The 20,820-nt window shown below is 44.1% G+C and overlaps 2 protein-coding genes across 7 annotated transcripts in view; one reads left to right on the forward strand and one right to left on the reverse strand.

Moving 5' to 3' along the window:
* Positions 1 to 2,551: 2,551 nt before the first annotated feature.
* LOC109430716 (mitogen-activated protein kinase kinase kinase 4) lies at positions 2,552 to 12,201 on the forward strand. Of its 4 annotated transcripts, none has more exons than XM_029857355.2 (7): positions 2,552 to 2,916; positions 6,776 to 6,955; positions 7,262 to 10,802; positions 10,862 to 11,150; positions 11,215 to 11,321; positions 11,382 to 11,561; positions 11,633 to 12,201. In XM_029857355.2, exons 1-7 carry the CDS (start codon positions 2,837 to 2,839, stop codon positions 11,723 to 11,725), a joined length of 4,470 nt encoding a protein of 1,489 aa, XP_029713215.2. In that variant the 5' UTR covers positions 2,552 to 2,836; the 3' UTR covers positions 11,726 to 12,201. The 4 variants fall into 4 exon arrangements, with proteins under 4 accessions (XP_029713215.2, XP_019562332.3, XP_029713216.2 ...); XM_019706787.3 differs by having other exon boundaries at positions 2,553 to 2,916; positions 6,773 to 6,955; XM_029857356.2 differs by lacking the exon at positions 2,552 to 2,916 and adding an exon at positions 5,960 to 6,711 and having other exon boundaries at positions 6,773 to 6,955.
* Positions 11,629 to 20,820, reverse strand: part of LOC109430731 (choline O-acetyltransferase) — a 171,547-nt gene continuing 162,355 nt past the window's right edge. Inside the window, exons 3-9 of one of the 3 annotated variants that reach the window (XM_062846393.1) lie at positions 19,080 to 19,616; positions 18,387 to 19,018; positions 18,206 to 18,328; positions 18,089 to 18,146; positions 17,885 to 18,025; positions 17,543 to 17,743; positions 11,629 to 17,381 (exon numbers count right to left, since the gene is read on the reverse strand). In XM_062846393.1, the coding sequence (XP_062702377.1) occupies positions 17,187 to 17,381; positions 17,543 to 17,743; positions 17,885 to 18,025; positions 18,089 to 18,146; positions 18,206 to 18,328; positions 18,387 to 19,018; positions 19,080 to 19,616 (1,887 nt within the window). In that variant the 3' untranslated portion in view covers positions 11,629 to 17,186. The other 2 variants (XM_062846391.1, XM_062846392.1) reach the window with 2 other exon arrangements.

Raw genomic sequence — 20,820 nt, forward strand, 5'->3', positions numbered from 1 at the left:
ACTGTCGTATGCCGCTTTGAAGTCGATGAACAGGTGATGCTTTGGGATCTGGTACTCACGGCATTTCTGGAGGATTTGCCGTACGGTAAACATCTGGTCCGTTGTCGACCGGCCATCGATGGTGCCAGCCTGATAACTTCCCACGAACTCATTCGTTTTAGGTGACAGATGACGGAAGATGATCTGGGATAGCACTTTGTAGGCAGCATTCAAAATAGTGATCGCCCTGAAGTTCTCACATTCCAAATGGTCGCCTTTCTTGTGAATGGGGCAGATTACCCCTTTCTTTCACTCCTCCGGTAGCTGTTCGGTTTCCCAGATCCTGACTATCAGCCGATGCAGACAGGTGGACAACTTTTCTGGGCCCATCTTGATGAGTTCAGCTGCGATACCATCCTTACCAGCTGCTTTGTTGGTTTTGAGCTGATGAATGGCATCCTTAACTTCCCTCAGCGTGGGAGTTAGTTCATTTCCGTCCTCCGCTGCACTGGCGTCGTCGTTTCTTCCGTTGCCGTGCGCTCCCGTGCCTACGTTCTCCACGCCGTTCAGGTGCTGATCGAAGTGCTGCTTCCACCTTTCGATCACCTCACGTCCGTCCGTCAAGAGACCTCCGTCTTTATCCGGCTCGTGGCACGAAGCCGTTGCGGGATGCGTTGAGCTTCTGATAGAACATCCGTGTTTCTTGAGAACGGCACAGCAGTTCCATTTCTTCACACTCCGCTTCTTCCAGGCGGCGCTTTTTCTCCCGAAAGAGGTGGGTCTGCTGTTTCCGCTTCTGTTTGTAACGTTCCACGTTCTGTCGAGTCCCTTGCTGCAGCATTACCGCCCTCGCTGCGTTCTTCTCCGCCAAAACCGTTCCGCACTCTTCGTCGAACCATTCGTTCCGTCGATTCCGTTCCACGTACCCGATGGTGCTCTCGGCTGCGTCGTTGATGGCTGCTTTCACTGTACTCCAGCAGTCCTCTAGAGGGGCCTCATCGTGGCTTCGAGATTCTGCGCGTATGCTGAGCCGACATCCGTTTGCTTCTGTCGCTCTAGGTTGTACCGTGGTGGTCGCCGGTACCGTACATTGTTGATGACGGAGAGGTTTGGGCGCAGTTTGACCATCACCAGATAGTGGTCGGAGTCGATGTTGGCGCCACGATAGGTCCTGACGTCGATAATCTCGGAGAAGTGCCGTCCGTCAATCAGAACGTGGTCGATTTGAGATTCCGTCTGCTGTGGTGATCTCCAGGTGTAACGATAAGGGAGGCTGTGTTGGAAAAAATTGCTAAGTATGGCCATATTTTTGGAGGCGGCGAAATCAATGAGTCGTAGGCCGTTTTCGTTCGTCTGCTGGTGGGCGCTGAACTTACCAATCGTCGGTCTGAATTCCTCATCCTGGACTACCTGAGCGTTCAAATCTCCTATGATGATCTTGAATTCGTGGCTTGGGCAGCGATCGTACTCGCGTTCGAGCTGCGCTTAAAATACGTCCTTGTCATCATCAGCACTTCCGGAGTGTGGGCTGTGCACGTTTATTATGCTGAAATTGAAGAATCGGCCCTTGATCATCGACCTGCACATTCTTTCGTCGATCGGCCACCAACCGATCACGCGCCTCTGCATATCACCCATCACGATGAAAGCTGTTCCCAGCTCGCGTGTGTTGCCGCAGCTCTGGTAGATGGTATGATTACCTCTAAACGTTCGCACCGTGGATCCTGTCCAACACACCTCCTGCAGCGCTACGATGCCGAACCCGCGGTCCTTTAGTAGATCGGCGAGTATGCGGGTGCTCCCAATGAAGTTGAGAGATCGGCAGTTCCACGTACCGAGTTTCCAATCGCAAGTCCTTTTTGTTCGCTGGGGTCGTTGCCGTTGGTCTCGGTTCGTATTATTCTGTTGCTGATTTTCCGTTACAATGGTTTTTTTACGGCTGGCTCGTAGGGCCTGACACCAACCCCCTACTTTCCGGAGGACCATAGTGCACAGTTGAGCTTAGAGTCCTTCCCTGGCACTCGGACGCAGATCAGCCGCCCCTAACATGGGGATCAGACGCTGTTGTGAGCCGCTCCTCCTGGAGAACAGACGCTCAGGTTTACCGAAGCAAACCCCCCCCCCCCTTCCCTGTCAGCCTACGACCAAAGTTCCCACCGGGGTTGGTTACCCGATCTTCCCTTAGGTTGCTCATAGTTTCCGGCCGGTACCGCGTGGAGGTAGGAATAGGAGTTGCTGGGCAGAGGCTAGTGGATCACGATGGGATCTGAATTGCGCAGCATATCCAGCCTTTACCGTGCTTCTACCCTACCCGTTATTTTTATGTGTAACTCAAATAGAAGAAATTCTCACTTGGATCTATTGTTATGAAACAAAGAACTTTGTATTCGATTATTAATCAGATAATTAGATAATACAAACGATATATCATTGAAACCATATGTTTATATTTCGTTCAATGGTTCAATATTTCAAACCCGAATCATATTCCTATCCCCCATACACATACCATTTGCATTTTTGACATTCTGCCTCGGAGAGCTCTTCTTCACTCTCGGCCGATTAGCCTCGAGCTGCGCGCATGTACCGTGCCATCAGTGAAAGTGTCAGACAATTTTCACTCTCCGACCGAGAAGGTCCCCTTTTCGTCGTGTTCGGTTCCGCGCCGTGAATTTGGTCCAGTTTTGTTTGTTTTCGTTACGTCTCAGCTGGTCATTTATCCGGTGTCCGGCGGTCGGTGTAATCGAAGTAGAGACCAAACGAATCGGCTAAGCGCGCGAGTTTTCCGAAAAACGCGAAATTTCCAATGGTGATTGCGACGTCAGGCAAATTTTGAAATTCGTGCTCAGAGAGAAAAATGGCCGATTCGGACTGGAAGAGACGTGTGGGAATTGACATCAATTTCAGTTCTGGCGACGAGGACGACGATGATAGCAGGTAAAGAATAGTGTCGACGTGTACTGACTGCAAGGCCGTGTCCAGCTAATTAGGGATCAGGAGAAATGCAAACAAAATATCACTGGAAAAGTGGATCGCGTGAGGTACGTGCCACCAGAGGTTGCTGATTCGACCATGAACTTTTCGGGGTGCTATTGAAATAGCAAATCTTCAACAGCGAGCCTGATGCAACATGTTGGATACAACCAGTTTCTTCCTAAATCAGCACATTTTTTCTGCGGGCTACAATTTCGAAAGACACAGTTTGTTCGAGATATTAGCGGCAGTGTGACACTTGCCTTTCCAGGTTCGGCATTACGTTCTACCGAGAGTTCCTCCATCAATGTTTGCACAGTGATAAGGTTTGATATAGTGATTGATGTCGCGAATGGTGATAGCGTAAAGGGTTGCTGATCGCAAATTACGTCGTTCTTTGATAGTTGGTTTAGCGTACTACATATGTTGTAGCTTCGGTCGCTTATTTTTGTCACTTCCGGGGCGGAAAGTATGAAATTGTGTTAGTGGTTGTTTTGATTAAGAAGAATACGGTGAATAACCATAATCGAAGTTACATAACGCTGTTTATAAACATAACACAATTGTAGTACGCGATTTATGATAATCGCAACATTGTTGTACATTTTTGAATGGGATTATCGCTTTTTGTTTTTTGAGTGCTCATTCGTCGTTTGCTATATGCATGAATATCAGAGCGAGAGAGGAATTGTATTTGAATTGTCGTGAGCTTTTGGGCACTGGGTTTTTTTTTTATCTAATTCCCGTCTATCTAAGCATCAACCAATAATGATCGATTTTATTCTTGCACCTCGCCAAATGTCTCATGGCCAATTTGGTATAAATTACTAATTTGTAAATTAGCTTCACATAATGTAAAAAAGTGAAACAACTATACCCAAGTAAACACTGTGCTGAAGCCTTATTGCATGCATATTGCATATATATGCATATATATATACACGGAGTACTTAGAGCAGTAATTACTTTGCATGAACATTTAAGGTTGATTTAAAGTGGGAATAGCAATTATGCGACTGATTTAAGATTTGATATTTGATAATTTGATTCTATAATTGCCCATTTCCACTTTAAATCAACCTTAAGTTTGCATGTAAAGTAATGATTGCTCTAAATACACCGTATATCAGCATGCAATAAGTCTCTAGCACCGTGGTTTACCCAAGATATCCTTAAAATAATGTAAGTGTTGGTTATTTTGTGTCGTGAGTATTACCGAGAATTTCGTGATTTGTGTTACGTGAAATGTTGAAATGTTTATGGCAGGTAATACTCGTGGTTAGTGTAGGTGTCACCCAGCTAAAAAGCTCCCGATAGGCTAGACAGGACAAGGCCAGGCTTCACCACCCTAAAAGCAACCATCAGCACGCTACACATCGTAGTTGGAAAACCCACCACCAGATGGACTGGTTACCAACCATTGAGCGGCCATGAGGGGTGGCGTAACGGGGCCATTGAGAAATGGGATGGCTGGAGAGGGCAATGACCGAGGAACGAGGTCATGAACCTCAAGGCAGTCAACGACTCGGTATGCTATCACTTGCCCAGAGTTCGTCGACCAAGATAGATTGAAGGCTAAAAGTTGAAACGAAAGAATTGATAGGAAAAGTTTGAGAAGTGGAAAGAAAAGCTTGAAAAGTGGAAAGAAGTTGAAGTTTGTGGAAGTGGACAGAGAGAGTGCGCAGTGGACTACAGGTAATTCTACCACCACTTCCTGTATGTTAGCCCCTATGTAATGCCCACCCCGTGTTTTTGATGAAAAAGTGCTAGACCGATTTCCCCACTGTGTCTCCGTAACCATCTGGGCAAATTCCGGCACAGAACCCGCCGAAGACCGATCCGTTACCATATCGGCAGGACGGAACACGTAGGAGGTTCAGGAGCCCATGCGGTACAACCCCAAGCCACCCCAAACCGTAGGACGTCGCCATCGCTGATAGCGGTGTGAAGTACCGTGCACCGCCATCGCGTACGCCAGCACCAGGAAGCTGTACCGAGACCTGCGCGCCGCCATTGCGCGCAATACCCAGGACGCAGAGGTAGAAGGTGACCAGGAGTGGTGGAGTGTTGCAGAAGAGGGGCCCCCAACGAAAAAGGTCAGGTTAGATTAAGAAAGTGGGAGATAAAGGGAGTAAGAAAGAAAGTGCCAGAAATACAGGAGAGTAAAAACTGTAATAAAGTGTAGTTGTCCGTGAAGTGCTGTGGTGATTATCTGTTTCAAATTGCGAGAGTTCCCTGCCCGCGAGTTACGGGACGTGAGCGTGCCGACCCTGAGGCTATTGAGTCGGGGAGTCTCAGTACTGCTCCCGACCGACTTACCCGATAATTACAATAATAAGATTGAATAATTGTCCCTCGAGTATTGTTTCCGTCTAGTCCACATCTGTTTCGGGCACAACCTGAATTCAATTCCCGTCACACATTCTACGTGACACTATGGTAATAGGATGATCAAAAATCATGATTTGACCTTAGGTGTTTATTCGAAAAGCAGAAATTTTGAAATTGAGATGGATGTAGCTTAACAATATCGATCAAAATATTTCAATTAATGGTTTTGTCCACCAGATCATAATCTTTCTCTGTGGTTGTTAAATAACATGTTTCGAATGCAGAAAAACCACGCACACATTTGTTTGCATCCTCCTCAGGCGAAAACAATTGTAAACAAACATTTTACCGACAGGAAAAACCGATTGATTTGATTAGTTGAACGGCTTTTGCTACATTATGTAGCAATGAAATCCAACCTTGATGAACCACAGAGCTTTTGTGGTGTGTGGATTGAAGTTTGTTTCAACACGTTAGTCTGGCGTAGTGAAAATTAAACGGTGATGAAGAACAATTCGGCTGGCTGCTGCTTTGGTGCGGTTGTCTTCATCGTAAGCAAAACGAGAAAAAAATCAAGTGGAGTGAAATTGACACGTGAGATTTCTGGTAATCATTAGATTTCCAGCGCTGTAGGGGCTGGAGTCATACATTGTCGTACAAAAGACTCTGTAAAACCCGTAAAATTTTGCTGGTAATACCGTGTTTTTTGTCTTTTTTGGGACATTGGTGCTTACATCTGATGAGCCATTGGCAAAGGTTAGGTGGAATAGGTATATGTAGTTATTGGTTATTTCCACTCTGATATGACGGGAATTAACGCATATGACGAAGTAGATTTCTAATCTACGATTTTGTCAGGATTTTGTGTTTGGAAGAATCATGATAAGGCTGATTATATTAAAGTTATTCAAACTATCGTACCTTATAGGTCATAATGATGCAAATCTAGGTAAAACCAGAATATCGTGTGGAAAGTTGCATCAGCAAGTGACCTATTGTTAGTTCACTTGATTAACACAATTATAACTTAATACAATTATAATTAACACTTTTCGGTAAAAAAATTGGGGTTCAGAAATGTTGTGCTCAAACTGTTCCTCAGTATGTCCCGGAAACGCCGCAAATCGTTCATGGTCACTCGCAGATTATCTGAATTGACCCGTTCGTCGATTTTGATCGATTGTTTTCCTGTTGTCCCTGTCACACGCTATTTGCTTCGAATTGAAGCGAGAAAGCTGACCACGTCTTCCAGTTTCGATTTTGGGGGGATTCACCACTTCGCCTCAGTGTGTGCGGCCCATGTCGATGTCAGATAAGATAAGATTTCCAAGTTTCGCCCGCTTGACCGCGCTAAAAGACATTTTCACCTATTTGTATTACATGAACCTGGTAGGGCAGACGGGTTTTACGAGATTTTGCGGTTATACGGTATTTCATATTTCTTCTTGATAATCATTTTCTAATTGATTAAATTTCCTTCTTTCAACAGCAGCACCGTGATAATTCGATCCTCAGATGACACGGATTTTATTGGCGGCTCCAATTCGTTAGAATTTGAAGAAACTCTCCGGGCTTCATCGGTAGACGACGTGCTCAGTCAGTACGAACAGTATGGTAGTACGCCTCCACGGACGAGGATAAAGAATAAAAGCAGAAGTTCCAGACAAAGAATGTGAGTATTATTGCGTTTTGTAATCTTAAGGGAATGAAAAATTCCGTTTGACAGCCCTGTTGTCAGCCGCCATGTTGGATTTTGAACGGTGTCCAACAATTTTGCGCGGCCTTTCATTGTTGTAGTGCACGCTCTCGATAAGATTGTACCACGCATGGGAGATTGAAGGTGTTTTTTTTCGACCATCTGACTTGTGGACGGCAAAAATGCACTTCAGATAAGATAAATGAACGTCCCTTGAATAAGCTGTAAATATTTTTGTTGTTTTTTTTTCTCTACTTACCTGTTTTCTTTTATTCTTTCCAGGGAGGGTGCCGTGAAAATGAGAACCGGTGGACGTCTGGCGCGGCCACGTGCCGATCGGCGCAACACAGTTGACTGTGCGATTCTTAACCAATTGATAATGGAACCGAATGGAGAGGAAAAAGCACGCACCGACAAGAGATCAACCCAACTACTGCGTGACTCGGAGCGTGAGATTAAAATGGCAGCTGCGGCAAATACAGTATTTACACGAAACTCGGTCAACTTTGGTCCAACTGTTGGATCGATTGAAGAACGAGCAGAAAGTATGCCAATTACAAATGTTACAACGGGGATTTCGCCGACGGTAGTTCCAGCACTCATAGAATCTTGCAGTCGTTTCATGAGTGTTAAATCGAGACCCATAGGCTGCAGAACGTCTGCTCCACCATCGGCTTTTGCAAACTTCAGGGATTCTTCGGTGAACTTCACTACGACAGATATACCCCAGAATAGGATCGCATTCCACGATACCTTTTCTAATCTAATTAAACTAGGTAGCATTGACAAGGATCGCACTAATCGAAACGTAATATCGACTGAAGAAAGGCTCTGGCAGACGCATGCCAATGATTTAATATGGTTGGAGCTGCAAGCTTGGCATGCCGATCGAACCGTTGAACAGCAGGACAAAATCCTCTGTCAAGCTAGAAATGAAATCGATGCACTATTACAGGAAATAATGAATTTCCGCTTTCAGCGCCATATTGCCAGAATGAACAGTAACTTGAGTTTAGCAGATAGCGGATTCGGATCTGACGCCACGGCGTCTACGGCTAATGCTGATTCAGGACGCCAGTTTTGTTTCGGTTGCTTGTCAATGTACTGCAAAGATTGCTTAGAAATTCAAACAATAGCGCTTAAACAAGTGGAAGATCTGTTGCTGCGGTTGGAATCCAAAGAAAGTCTATTCCCTTCGTCCAAAGCTATGGGTGCTTCATTCCCCATATATAAAAGCGATGAATTCGTTGGAAGAGTGAAAGCGATGTGTCTATGGTATAATATGACCAAACAACATCGGCTTACGTTACTTATTCTGGGTAAGCTGTTGGCACGACTTCAGGGAAACAAAAAGTCATACCACTGGCCAATACTGGAGACTGACAGTTCTACAAGTTCTTCGATTCAAGAGGAAAACGGTGACGTAGGTCATAATGGACACGCAGAGTCAACTTGTACCTCATCTGATAGTTGCAGTACCAAACGAGTTCAGTTTATCGACGAAGGCAGTGCCTCGGAAAGTGCCAACAGTGATGAATCAGGCCGTGAATACTCAGACATCGAAGATTTATCTATCAGACGGCATTTTTCTTTCACAGAGGAAACAGAGATGAGTCAATACATGAACACCTTAAACTTCTACAGTGTGAACTCTATAACGGAAGTTACCGCACACACTGCAAACAATTCAACGTCATTGTACCGCAAGTATATTGAGAATGTGTTGAAAACCAGAGGATTAGGAAAATCTCTCACATTTTTGCACCGTTTACATAACGTTGTGCTACGAAAAGCTCAGTTGACGCTTGAGAAACCGGGGACTCACGAACACGAGGACGACTACCTGTTTGACCAAGAGGATGTGCCTTGTATTGAACCACCCCTCGAAAAGGTTCAGGAGAATGAACTACGCCGTTATGGAGCCTGGAGTGAAGAAGCCAAAAAGTTGAATCTTCCCTCTTACGTTTCAGCTTTCATATTTCTTTCACTTATTCCGTTGGAAGTGATTCAAGAGTTCCTTAAGATGCGTTTAGAAACAAAACCAGTGCAACCAAATCCGCTTAGCCTTGAGCAGCACATCAAAGAACTTAAGGAAGGCCTTACATTAGCCATGATTCATCGCGATCGCTTTCAAAAGCATATTAATACTGCGCTCTATGATCGAGAAATGGAGCTGGATAAGTACATGGCAGTTTTGGAGACATTCGACGGCACAGTAAGAAAGATATTTGAGCTATACTTGGAATTTGCCGAACAGTGGATATTAGTGGCCACTCCAGAATGCCACCAAAAGTCCGCATTGGACGAAGAATGGCGTTTTACAAAACTCGTTTGTCCAATGATCCCTGGACAACATGCCGCCGCTGCAAAGCGATTCTGTAATATTGTCGAGAAGGTGCTAGAGAATACGGGTAGAAAAATGTATTCACGTTTACGTGATTTAGAGGATCAGATCAAATTGATCGACAATAGTGATAGTGATAAGTGGGATAAAAAGTGGCAGTTCTTGACCTTATGTCGGGAAACTCAGGATGTATTCACATTTGCTCGTGAGAAAACTATGAAAACGATGGCCTTTACAAAGGGACTGTTTCGTGATCTGGAAAATGTTGACTTCCATCGAGACCATTGTGATGAGTGTGATGAAGATTTAAATGATGGTGTCGTGTTGAGGAATTCAGCTACACATGTAAAACATGTAAAAAGCCCAGTGTGTCAAGAAGTAGTGGACAGTTTACGTTTGCTGAAGAAAAATGCCTTACTTTTTAGAAACAAGTTGACAACTGTGATCGAGAATCTGCAGAACGAGTGCCATGTTCGAAATATGGCCGATATGGACGAAAGTGATCGTATAGCTGTGTTATCCAGAACGCGTGAAATTCTACACCAAGGATACAAATTTGGGTTTGAGTATCATAAGGATCTGGCGAGACTCTACGAAGCGAGAGCTGAAAACTGTCGAGATCCGGAATGTGAACTCAAGTTGTCTAACGCAATCGTTCACTTTGCGAAGCTGTGGATGAAGTTTGTGACGGAGCGTTGTGAGCGTGGACGTGGGCTTCGACCTCGATGGGCCAATCAAGGTTTAGAATTCCTCATTTCCGCTTGTGATCCGCAGTGTACCAGCCATTTGAGCAATAAAGAATTTGAGGATCTCAAATCCAAGATGGATGCCTGCATTTCACATGTTATTGGTACCATCCGAGAACCAGAACGAATACGTCGATCACCTCGCTCTAGGAAAAGTTCACCTTCTCCATCGCCATCACAAGGTCGGGCTTCGATCCCTAATCTAACTTCAACCAAACCTTTCCAAAATCAACTAAGTTTACGGGAGGACTCAGTGATGTTACGACCACACCATTTGATTGATTCGGCTGATATATACAAAAAACAAACGTCATACGAGGGAGTACAAGACATAAAGATTCGTGTACCGACTGGCTCTTTGATTGGTACGAAGCCTTTGCGTCAGCTGCGAGTACGTGACGCCATCAACAAACTCGATAACGAGCTGGATGAAAAGTTACGTGAGCGCAGTCTGATTGGAAACGTCAAGGAGATAAGTTTCTGTGATAAGGTATTGAACCGGGCTCGTAGCGTGAACTTCAGCTGGCATCGTGGCATTAAAATAGGTCAGGGACGTTTCGGTAAAGTTTATACTGCGGTCAATAATTCGACTGGTGAACTTATGGCGATGAAGGAGATTGCCATACAGCCGGGAGAGACTAGCGCAATACGAAAGGTCGCTGAAGAGCTCAAGATATTCGAAGGCATAAACCATAGGAATTTGGTCAAATATTATGGCGTTGAAGTTCATAGGGTTAGTGTGCGAAGATTTTGAAATCGAACTGCGAGTCATTCATAATTTTTACTTTACAGGAGGAGTTGCTTATTTTCATGGAGCTGTGTCCCGAAGGTACCTTGGAAAGTTTAGTTGAGCTGAATGGCGGCCTCCCGGAAGCGCAAACGCGTCGCTATACGGCCCAGTTGCTGTCGGGTGTGAAAGAACTCCATCGCCACGGTGTTGTTCATCGTGATATTAAAACGGCCAACATATTTTTAACCAAAGATGGGAATTGCTTGAAGCTGGGAGATTTTGGGTCTGCTGTTAAAATACAAGCTCACACCACGATGCCTGGTGAACTGAAGGGATACGTTGGAACGCAAGGTAATTGATTGATTCCTACCACTACCACTACCGTTTACCAATTCACCTGCTCAATTTTGTTTAGCTTATATGGCACCGGAGGTGTTCACCAAAACTAACAGCGAGGGACACGGAAGAGCTGCTGACATCTGGTCCGTAGGATGTGTCGTCATCGAAATGGCTAGTGGCAAGGTATGTAACCTCCCATTACTTTGCGGACTATAGCGAATATCGGCCAATCTTTATTTACAGCGTCCTTGGTATCAGTTCGATTCCAACTTCCAAATTATGTTCAAAGTCGGTATGGGTGAGTCTCCGGAAATACCTGACTGCCTATCCGAAGAAGGTCATGAATTCGTTGAGTGCTGCCTGCAGCATGATCCAAAAGATCGTGGGTCGGCTGGTGAACTACTACACCACAATTTTTGCAAGGTAATCTATACAACCTTGTTGTTGTGAATGTCATGATTTGCATTAATTGTACTTTTACTCGTGCATTCAAGGTGAGCGACGATAGTATTGAAGTTCCAGGAATTAAAGAGGTACGTCGTTCGTTTCGTCGTAACCTAGGGTCCTCTTCATCGGGAAACGCCTGATTGTAAATTGGATGATTTGTATGATAGAATAGCAGTGCATAATCAATCAAAACGTCGTTTTCCTTCTGTTTCAACTACACACACAATTACGAGTATCATAAAGACTGTTGAAGTATTGAAGCTACATCGAGCGATCAAAGAAAAAGGACATTATTACTTAATCTCATGTTGAAATCCTACCTACTGTTTTTGTCGGATGGACACATAAACCAACACACATACCTTAAACATTCCAAAGACTCTTCGACTAGGAGTCGATAAATGAGTGGATGGAGAGCTATTTCTGTTAAGCTTAATTGCATAATCTGCACAGCAGTGTTAGGAGAAGGCTCGGAAACAGTAGGCAAATGGTACTACTTGTGCAAGTACGAATTGGTTTTAAGGTTAGTTGTTGATCATGGATCATTATCCCCACAAATAGTACTGTTGCTAGACTTTTATTTAATATACACTTACTGTACGTGAAACAAAGTCAATCTAGGGACATTTTCTTTCTAAAACAGCCGAATTCCATGTTTGCGTCGTTGGTTTTGGTGAGCTTATATTGTGATTAGTTAGTCAATACTGATACAATGGCACCATCAGGCGCAGTATCGTACATTCAGTTAACGTAGGATTTGCCGTTCGGAACGTCACTCAACAAGATGTATATATACTTTTCTAAATTATTCAACGCTACCACTTGAACTGGTTTAATACGTTTCTTCAACGTAAGATGAATATGTACTGTATAATTTAAATATACTCATTAAAGCGTCATTTTCATTGAGGATTATTTGACTATTTTACACTAAATACTAGTAATCAATAGTTACTTCTAACAATCATTGCACATTGGTACAAGCCTATTACACCTTTTGAGGATGGGTTGAACTAATTCAATAACGTTTAAACGATTGTGATTTTTTTTAATTCGGATATATATCTGATCAAAGCATATTGCCCTTCCCAAGCATAACAGACTGACAAACATAGAGTGTTGGACCACTTCGACAGGGGGTCCAATTTTGTGTACTTCCCGCTTAGAACTCAGTGAATTTTATTCCAATATGCTCCAATGTTTTTGATTCCGAGAAAATGAGGGATCAAGTCCCCTGAGTCTCCCCTACTACAAATCTAGTACTTCACTGATTGTCTCCTATTACCATGAAAAAAAAGACAATTCACACCGGCTTTAGAGGCTGCACAAACTGAACATTACAAACACGAGACATCGGACAACTCTCAGTGGTCCAGTGAAGAATTTTTCATTTGAGGAAAAGTTTTCTCCGACTGGAGTGGGAATCGTACCCACACTCCAAGGCTTACGAAACGCCTAGACGACTGACGCCGCTAACCGCATGGCCACGAAGGCCACCAATTCAGGTTAAAATCGATTTTATGTGTGCCTTGTGGAGGGCAGTTTTTGCGAGATTCGATAGGACGATGCCAATGGATTTCTTCGTGGAATAATCCAACGCGAACCAGTTTAAAAAAAAATCAATTGAAGCAGTTTCGAGGAGGAATGTTCAACCAAAAGCTAGAGGATTTCCGGGTAAATGGTTGAGATTGTTTCTGGCTGCGTCTTCCCATAAAATATGAAAAAAAATATGAAAAAATGTGCGCGAGTAATGGTGCTAAAGCCTAGGCCAAAAGAGCCAGGATACGGAGTAAATATCTGTGTTGCAGCCCTGCAAGCTGAGAAACAAGAAGTGACATTAACATTCTCAGCTACGTCACTCGCAGTGATTTTCATGAATTTACTTTTTATAAAACTGAGTGATTGGTACGAGACGTCCCCACTCAATAGTTCTGTAGAATCATCAACGCTCTATAGTAGGCCTGGCAGTTTAAATGCCTTTGAAGAATCTACGATGTACCTATTTACTTCAAGCATTAATACAGTCTGAATTCGCTCGTTGGGTCACGACTGCGCTCCGATTAGCGAATCGTGTTCGTTCGTTGGCATCAACTGACATCTGATCCAAATGCTTTAGACCACGCTTTAGACTCACGCAACTGATGAGAAATTCGTCACGAAACACTCGCATACGCACACAAACGTTCTGTATATAGGAGTTGCGATGCGACGGGGGTCAGATGTCCAACTCGTTTTGACAGCGATTTTGACATTGACAGTGCTTTTAAGATGGGTTTTGCCCCAACCAGTGAACATTCAACCATCGAGACAACCCATCTAACGAACCTCCAACGAACGAATCGGCACTGTAATGACAAGGAAAATGATAGAAATACAGTTGAATCTTTAATTTTCCAGGATTCTTTAAAAGAATTGTTGTGTAAGTGTAGACTAGGCTAGACTAGACTAGACTAATTGCCTTGAAAATTTAAGTTATTCTGAACAAAATTGATCAAGTTATAAGCAAAAGTTGCCAAAAATAAGCCACGCTGTCCAAATGGTCCCGCATCCTACTATAAAATAATATGAATGCTATTGACAGTAAATTTGGAATTCCATTGCCATTGCGGCCTCCTCGTTGTCGACAGCGCAATTCACGCAGATGCTGTCCTATAAGACGATGGAGTTAACAGGGCCACGACCGGTGATATTAGCGATAAACTTCAATGCCTGTGCGGCCCCGGCTGTGGAAAGTGAAAGCCATTTCTCGAATCAGCAAGGTCAGATGCTATGTCGATTAGGCTTATGTCGATACATACCTTCAACAGGAACGAAGCGCAATCGATCATCGAGTCCAGGTCATACAGTAGATCGTAATGGTTGATAGACGATATCGGCACACACAGCTGCGGTCCGTTACGCTATTAACTACAACAAGAACATGCAGCGAGCAGAGGAAGGGGCGTTCAGGCTAAGGCCATCATATTTCAACACCGAGGTGATTAGGGAGGTGCTCCACTATGAGCGAAACTTCCTTGGGCTAAGCGGTGATGCCCAGTCAATGTCTATGCGATGCCACCATGCCTAAGAATATCCATCCTAGGATTGGGAGACCACATGCATACTGGTGGACTTCAGCAATTGTGAACCTACGCCGCGCTTGCCTAAGGGCTAAGCGACGAACGTAAAGTGCACGTTCTGATGAGAAGCTGGCTGAACGTCGGGTGGCGTTTGCGGTTGCCAAAGACGCACTCAAGGCAGAGATAAGGACACAAATGTCAGCTATGAGGTCCTGGTTCAGAGTGCCAATACGAATTCGCGGGGTGATGCCTACAGAATCGTACTGGCCGAGTCACGAGGTTTAAAGTCTCGTCCAGCAGTTTTCTGGCCTTAAAGGTAGTCATTGCAGAGTCTCCCAAGATGGTCGCATCTGTTATGCAGAAATGGCTGGACGAGAGAGTCTTCCCAGAGGTTTGGAAACGGCAGAGTCTGGTCCAATGTACTGCCAAAGACAGATTAACCTCCCTGTGACCCTTCGGCACAAAGACCGATATGGTTGTTCGATATTGCGGGGAAGGTGCTCGAGAGGATCATCCTGAACATACTGTTGAGGTACACCGAGGGTAGATGGTCTCTCGGGTGATCTGTTCGGCTTCCGGAAGGAGAGGTCGACCGTAGACGCTATCTTCTCGGTAAATAAAACTGTGCTGTGCTAGTATACGACACAGAGATTAGTCGGAAATGCTTTCGCATAATCTGAGGAGTTCCCCAAAGTTCCACACAATCGCGATCGAGTGGGCCTGGATTTGCTGGTTGGATCCAACTGTAGGGCATAGAAAGGGGTCCTCCCCTGGATAGATTCGGGGTGACAGAGGCCTCATGGCAGTACGTCTTTTTGTCCCGTGAGCTGTTAGACCATTTGCTAGGGGGAGGTCAAATTGCGGTGCACGTAGCATCTTGATATTATCAGTGCAGCAGGAAGCAGACGTGGTGTTGACCCTGTCCCGCCTTTCGAGGACATATAGGATGGTTAGCCGTGTTTACCAACCTGTTATGAAACTAGGAAAAACCAGCCATGTTTTAATCAGTATACACTATGAACAAATTAGCATAAACTCTGTCAATTCAAAAAAAAAACAGTAAAGTCAAGCTTCACAAATACCTAAATGAATTAAATTCATATCGACAGTATCATTTCAATACACAAGCTAAACATCGCTTTTTTTCGTGGAAGTGTTGGTACATCAACACGTAGTTATCGCAACAGATACTCGATTACTAACAAGTCACATAAAATACTGCCACGCTCCAACAATTTCTGTTTGGGAAAATCACAACTTTTTACTCTAGTAGTTTGGGAAAGCCCGTTTGTTTACAGACCGGGGTTTCCAGAACAATGTTTAACACTTTAATCGTTAAATATGACTTATGTAGAGATCATTTCACTTCGTCGTTTCTTTTTATGATAATTATCATGATTAGTAACAAGAGATATGTTTCACGTTGTTATCATCACTCAGGCTAAATGCTATGTAAATTGTACGGGTTTTGCCTATAGGTTTAGAGTATATAGTTACTTGTATGTTTTGTTTGTTTTTAAAACGTTCACTAAATATTGTTATCTTCACATGTTTGATATTGTTTACATAGTTTTTTTTTCTATTACTCAAATTTTATTACATACTTGGTGTGGTGGTAAGCTTTTGAGATGGTTTTCATTTTTCACCCCTCGAAAAAGCACGTTTCTGGAAACTTGCATGCAAGATTGACTGCTGGTTGATGGGTGTTGTTTGTGGCTGAAGCTTTGAATCGTTCAAGAGTGTACACGCTAGAAGTTAATCATAAGTGGGTGATTCTCTGATTAAGCCAATGTTTGTGATTTCGGTTTAACTACTACAATTTTGTTTCATAAAATGGACAAGAATTACTGTGCGGGCGCTCAAACCTTTGATTATAGATGATATGTTAATGGATATATCAGTACATTTGGAATGTATTTTGATTTGAGCATTTAAAATACCAAACCATTACAAGGAACGTAATGCATAAACCTTTTTACTTAATCACTGCATAACATGTTTAAACACTTTTAACGAAAGTAACTTTAAACACCAAGTGTTCAACTGTTTGGAACCTAATCACGTCATAAATAGTATAGACTAAATTTCAAGTTCAATAGTATTATTATATTGCTACTACACGCTGTTGAAGTATAACAACTCAACCCCCAAAATTTAACAAAACCATAATTAATATCAACAATATTAAATATCAATTTTCTTCATAACAGATTTATAATCAGTGCAAAATTCAGCTACTTAATACTTCTTCTTACAAGTAATCGTGATTTCGATTTAATGTGTATAATTTTCATCTTACGAGCTAATGATATGTTTGCGTTTCTTTGGTTGGATCCCCCTGCACTGATGAGCGGGAATTTCCACTCCCCTTATCTAGAGCAAGGGTCGATTAAACTATTAAAATCAATCGTGTTCAACTGAACACCAAAACGTTGATATGTTTTCGTTTCGTACGTTCACATTAACCTAGTTCTGGAGTGCGTAGAGTGAACTGGTAGTTACACGGTAAGGCCTCCTGTGAGTTTACGACGGTTCGTCCAACTTATGACAGCAAATCGCGCATGGCATCGAGTGAATCCTGGAGCGAACGTGCAAATCTCGATGCACTTGTTTTATCCGACGAAAAAAAGGCTGAAATGCAGAAAATTATCTCGTTCGGATGCGGATTGTACGATGCCCCATATCCATGTGGAGTGACCGGTCCATAACCCATGAAGCTGTTTGTCGAACAGGCCACCTTGTAAAGAGAAAGTAAACATAGGGGTTATTAAAGGGAAAATCAATGCGATGATTTCGTTCAGTGCAGTAAGGTGCCGACATGGTGCTTTGAAATAGTTGTGCTGAGTAGGTGCTCCATTGTGCTCCATGTATCGCTTATCCAATCAGATGCTTTGGTACCTGACTCGTGGAGAGAAGGAAACAGTTGGCAATTTTGTAGCTTTCGTCGGTGAACAGCTCGTGCAGAGATCCTTGTTGCTCCCGGCATGCTTCCCGAAGGCCTAGCAGATGGATGTCGATTCCGTGGCCAAGGATATTTTGAACCATTACTTCCGTTTGGCGAGCAGCTGCACAGCGGAACAATTCCCTTAAATGATCTCTCTAAGAAATTGGCAAATCGATTGTTAGTATAAAGCTTTTCATTGAATAAGATCTCAAGCAATAGGTGACATCCAATGCGTTAATAGGGGTAATTAGTAATAGGAACTTATAGCTACATACACTGTAAATACTGAAAGTTACTTTTTTGGCATCGTTTGCTTCGCTACTGTAGTCGTCTTCCTTGTCGCTTTCGAGGGTTACGTTGGCCCCTTCTCCCTGGCACATGGCTTTAGCCCACTCCAATGCTTCCATACTGGCGGAACGGATACAGTCCACACGGCCCTTTGAATTAATATTTAAATTTAGCAACTTAGTATTTGATAGCTGAAGCCAACTAGTACTTACCAACAAGAATCTTCTAGTTGAAGCACTTTCGTACGTGCTGACTAAATGCCCATAAAGCCTGTAGAAAACCAAAAGTATTATCGAAATGTATTTTTTTAAAATTCTTAGAATATTTACTTGAAATATGCTAACTGTAGTGCCAACTGGATGAACACGTCAGGGCTAACTTGGCAGGCCTTGATGAAATTCTTTCCGAATGGCCGATACCGATACACGTAAAAGTCGAGATCCTCGATGTTTCTGAAATGAAGTCAAAATTATGTCTCCCATACACTCTAATCAACCAACCGCCATATACTTGTCGACATTTCTTGAGGCTTCCCGAATCCGCTGATCGATTTCCGGTCGAACAATCCACTCCAAACGCTCGGGCGGTGGCAGGTGGTCTTGCGAGCCGGTTTCATCCTTAGCTGGCATTTCGTCGATCTTCTTGTAGATTCCCTCTAACAGTTGAACGACGGCAATACCCTCGGAGGGTGAGTGCTCATAGCACAGGCCCCAGGTTCCATCATTGCAAATTATCAACTGCATTGTCTTGTCGAACCAACGATTTCCGGAATTGTACTCGCTGCCACCACCGTGAATCATTTCCTGTGCCATATTGCTTTCATCCCGACCTCCACAATAGTGTGCTCCCGCCGGAGATCCGTTGAATCCCCGTGCATTAAACGTCAATGGGATAGGCTCGTCTATACAGATCACTACTAATGCCTGCTCGATAAGCTCAATGTTACGAGAGTTCTGTTCCTCCAATAGTAACAACTTCCGATCTTTGGCCCACCGTTGTCGTGGTTCAGCCGTTAAAATACCAATTTGGGCAGCTTTCTTAGACAAGCATGGAGCCTCGTTGAGCACGTGCAACACCTGTGAAGCAATTTCGTCTTCGTTCAACCGTCCGCGATCACCGGCCTTCACCGGAAGACAGTACATCTAAAAAAGAACATCATTAACCTAAACATCATTCCCCTATCCAAAAAAATTGTAAACAAACCTGATTTCTGCAACAAACTATAACATGCTCATCAGTCCTCTGCTCTGGCAAATACTGACTGTCTCGTTGTTCGCCAGGTCGTCTGCAGGACCCAAGAAGCCGGTAGTACTGGGCCATGCACAGTGGTTGACCTTTTTCGCGTGATGTGGCCCGCTCCTGTGCCAAACCTCCGCTGTCCAGCATCTCCTTGTGGCTGACGAGATGGTCCACGAGCCGGGCGGCGAACCGTGCCAGGTCGTTGACAGTGGTAAATTTCCGAGGTGGCAAAACCATGCCCGGGTTGGAGTTGATGGGCAGTGGGAGCGGGTTGTCCATGTACATATCGTTCAACCAATAGTAGTACGCCCAGTTGTCTTCGGCTTCCCGTTTGTCCAGCAAGTGCTGCTGCAGCGTCGTGCCAAGCCCATTGGGGGCAGTAAACTGTCTAATGATGGTCCGAGCGCGTTCCAGTTGTTGGGGTGTTAGAATGGGTTGAAGGGCTCGCTGATATTCGGTCATGGTTTGGTCCAAAGTTGGGACCGGCACCTTCGGAAGCATCTGTAAATATAATAAAAATTAATGTGACATACCAAAGTATGTATTTTGAAATCTGTTAATGATATGCAAAAATATGTAAAAACAGAATTTAGCGTATTTTTTTTTATCTCAATTCGCACTTTTGGACCATTTTGGCACATCGAAAACTCGAACAGTGGATGCTTTACAACACTGAGTTAACAACGTGCTGCCATAATTATCGGCTTGCAGCTCTTCAGCGTTGATCACACCTAACGCTCGCCAGATCATGCTTTACCTGGTCTGTCCATCTGGCTCTCTGTACTCCATGCCTTCTAGTATCAATCGGATCAGTAACGAACATGGCAAGAATGTTCTTCGCAGGTGAGTGTAAGTTACAATCACCACGTGGAGAGACGTCTTCATAGCTGTAGAGTAGACTTTAGACTTCAATACGCGTGTGCGACCCTTGCAGCATTCGGCAAGTTTTTAGCCTAGGGCCTCTCCCCTACGCATACCTAGAGAACTAGGGGTCAACCAGACCCCAAGGGAAAAAGAACCCTTGGATCATGGTTGAAAAATAGATGGTACTGAGATGCGAGAAGGCCAATTCAGCCCGCAAGCGTGAAAGGTAAGGTCGATTTTTGCGTGACATAATTTGTGTATCACCCCGGAGTCTGGGCTCTACACGATGCTATGGCTAGACTGAACGGAAATGTCGCGAACGTAGGTGACAGAAAAACCTACGGTAGGAATGGTGCAGAATCCATCATCAACGTGACCGTCGGGAGCCTGAGTCTAAACTCTAAACCATAGCTCAGACTGGAGGGTCGACAATGAGTATACGCACAATGAAACCTGGCGATTGGATACAGGGTGGAACACGGAGGAAGACGGCCACAGCCGAAGGTCATCAACGGCCATCGGGGATGGCTGACCCCGCGCTTCGATAAGCCGGCATTTGTGGAGTGATTGCTTGGATGGAGGGGAACATCGACGATCTATCCAGCAATGATCTAGTCGGAACCCTAAGTCGTGCATGTTGTTGAATTGGTGTAGTGGCAGCCCCCTGGTAGAATAAGTAATAATATTGAACGGTTAATCCCCCGGCTGATGCGAAGACAAATGTCAGTTGAGTGACTGCTTAAGTGTATGTGTATAAGTAAGAGGACGACGAAGCATTATGCTGAAGATAAATGTGTATTATTGTTTATATATTTTAGGGCCGATTTCTTCACCCGGGCTT

This window comes from Aedes albopictus, chromosome 1 (genome assembly GCF_035046485.1).
Source record: "Aedes albopictus strain Foshan chromosome 1, AalbF5, whole genome shotgun sequence".
Lineage (NCBI taxonomy): Eukaryota > Metazoa > Arthropoda > Insecta > Diptera > Culicidae > Aedes > Aedes albopictus.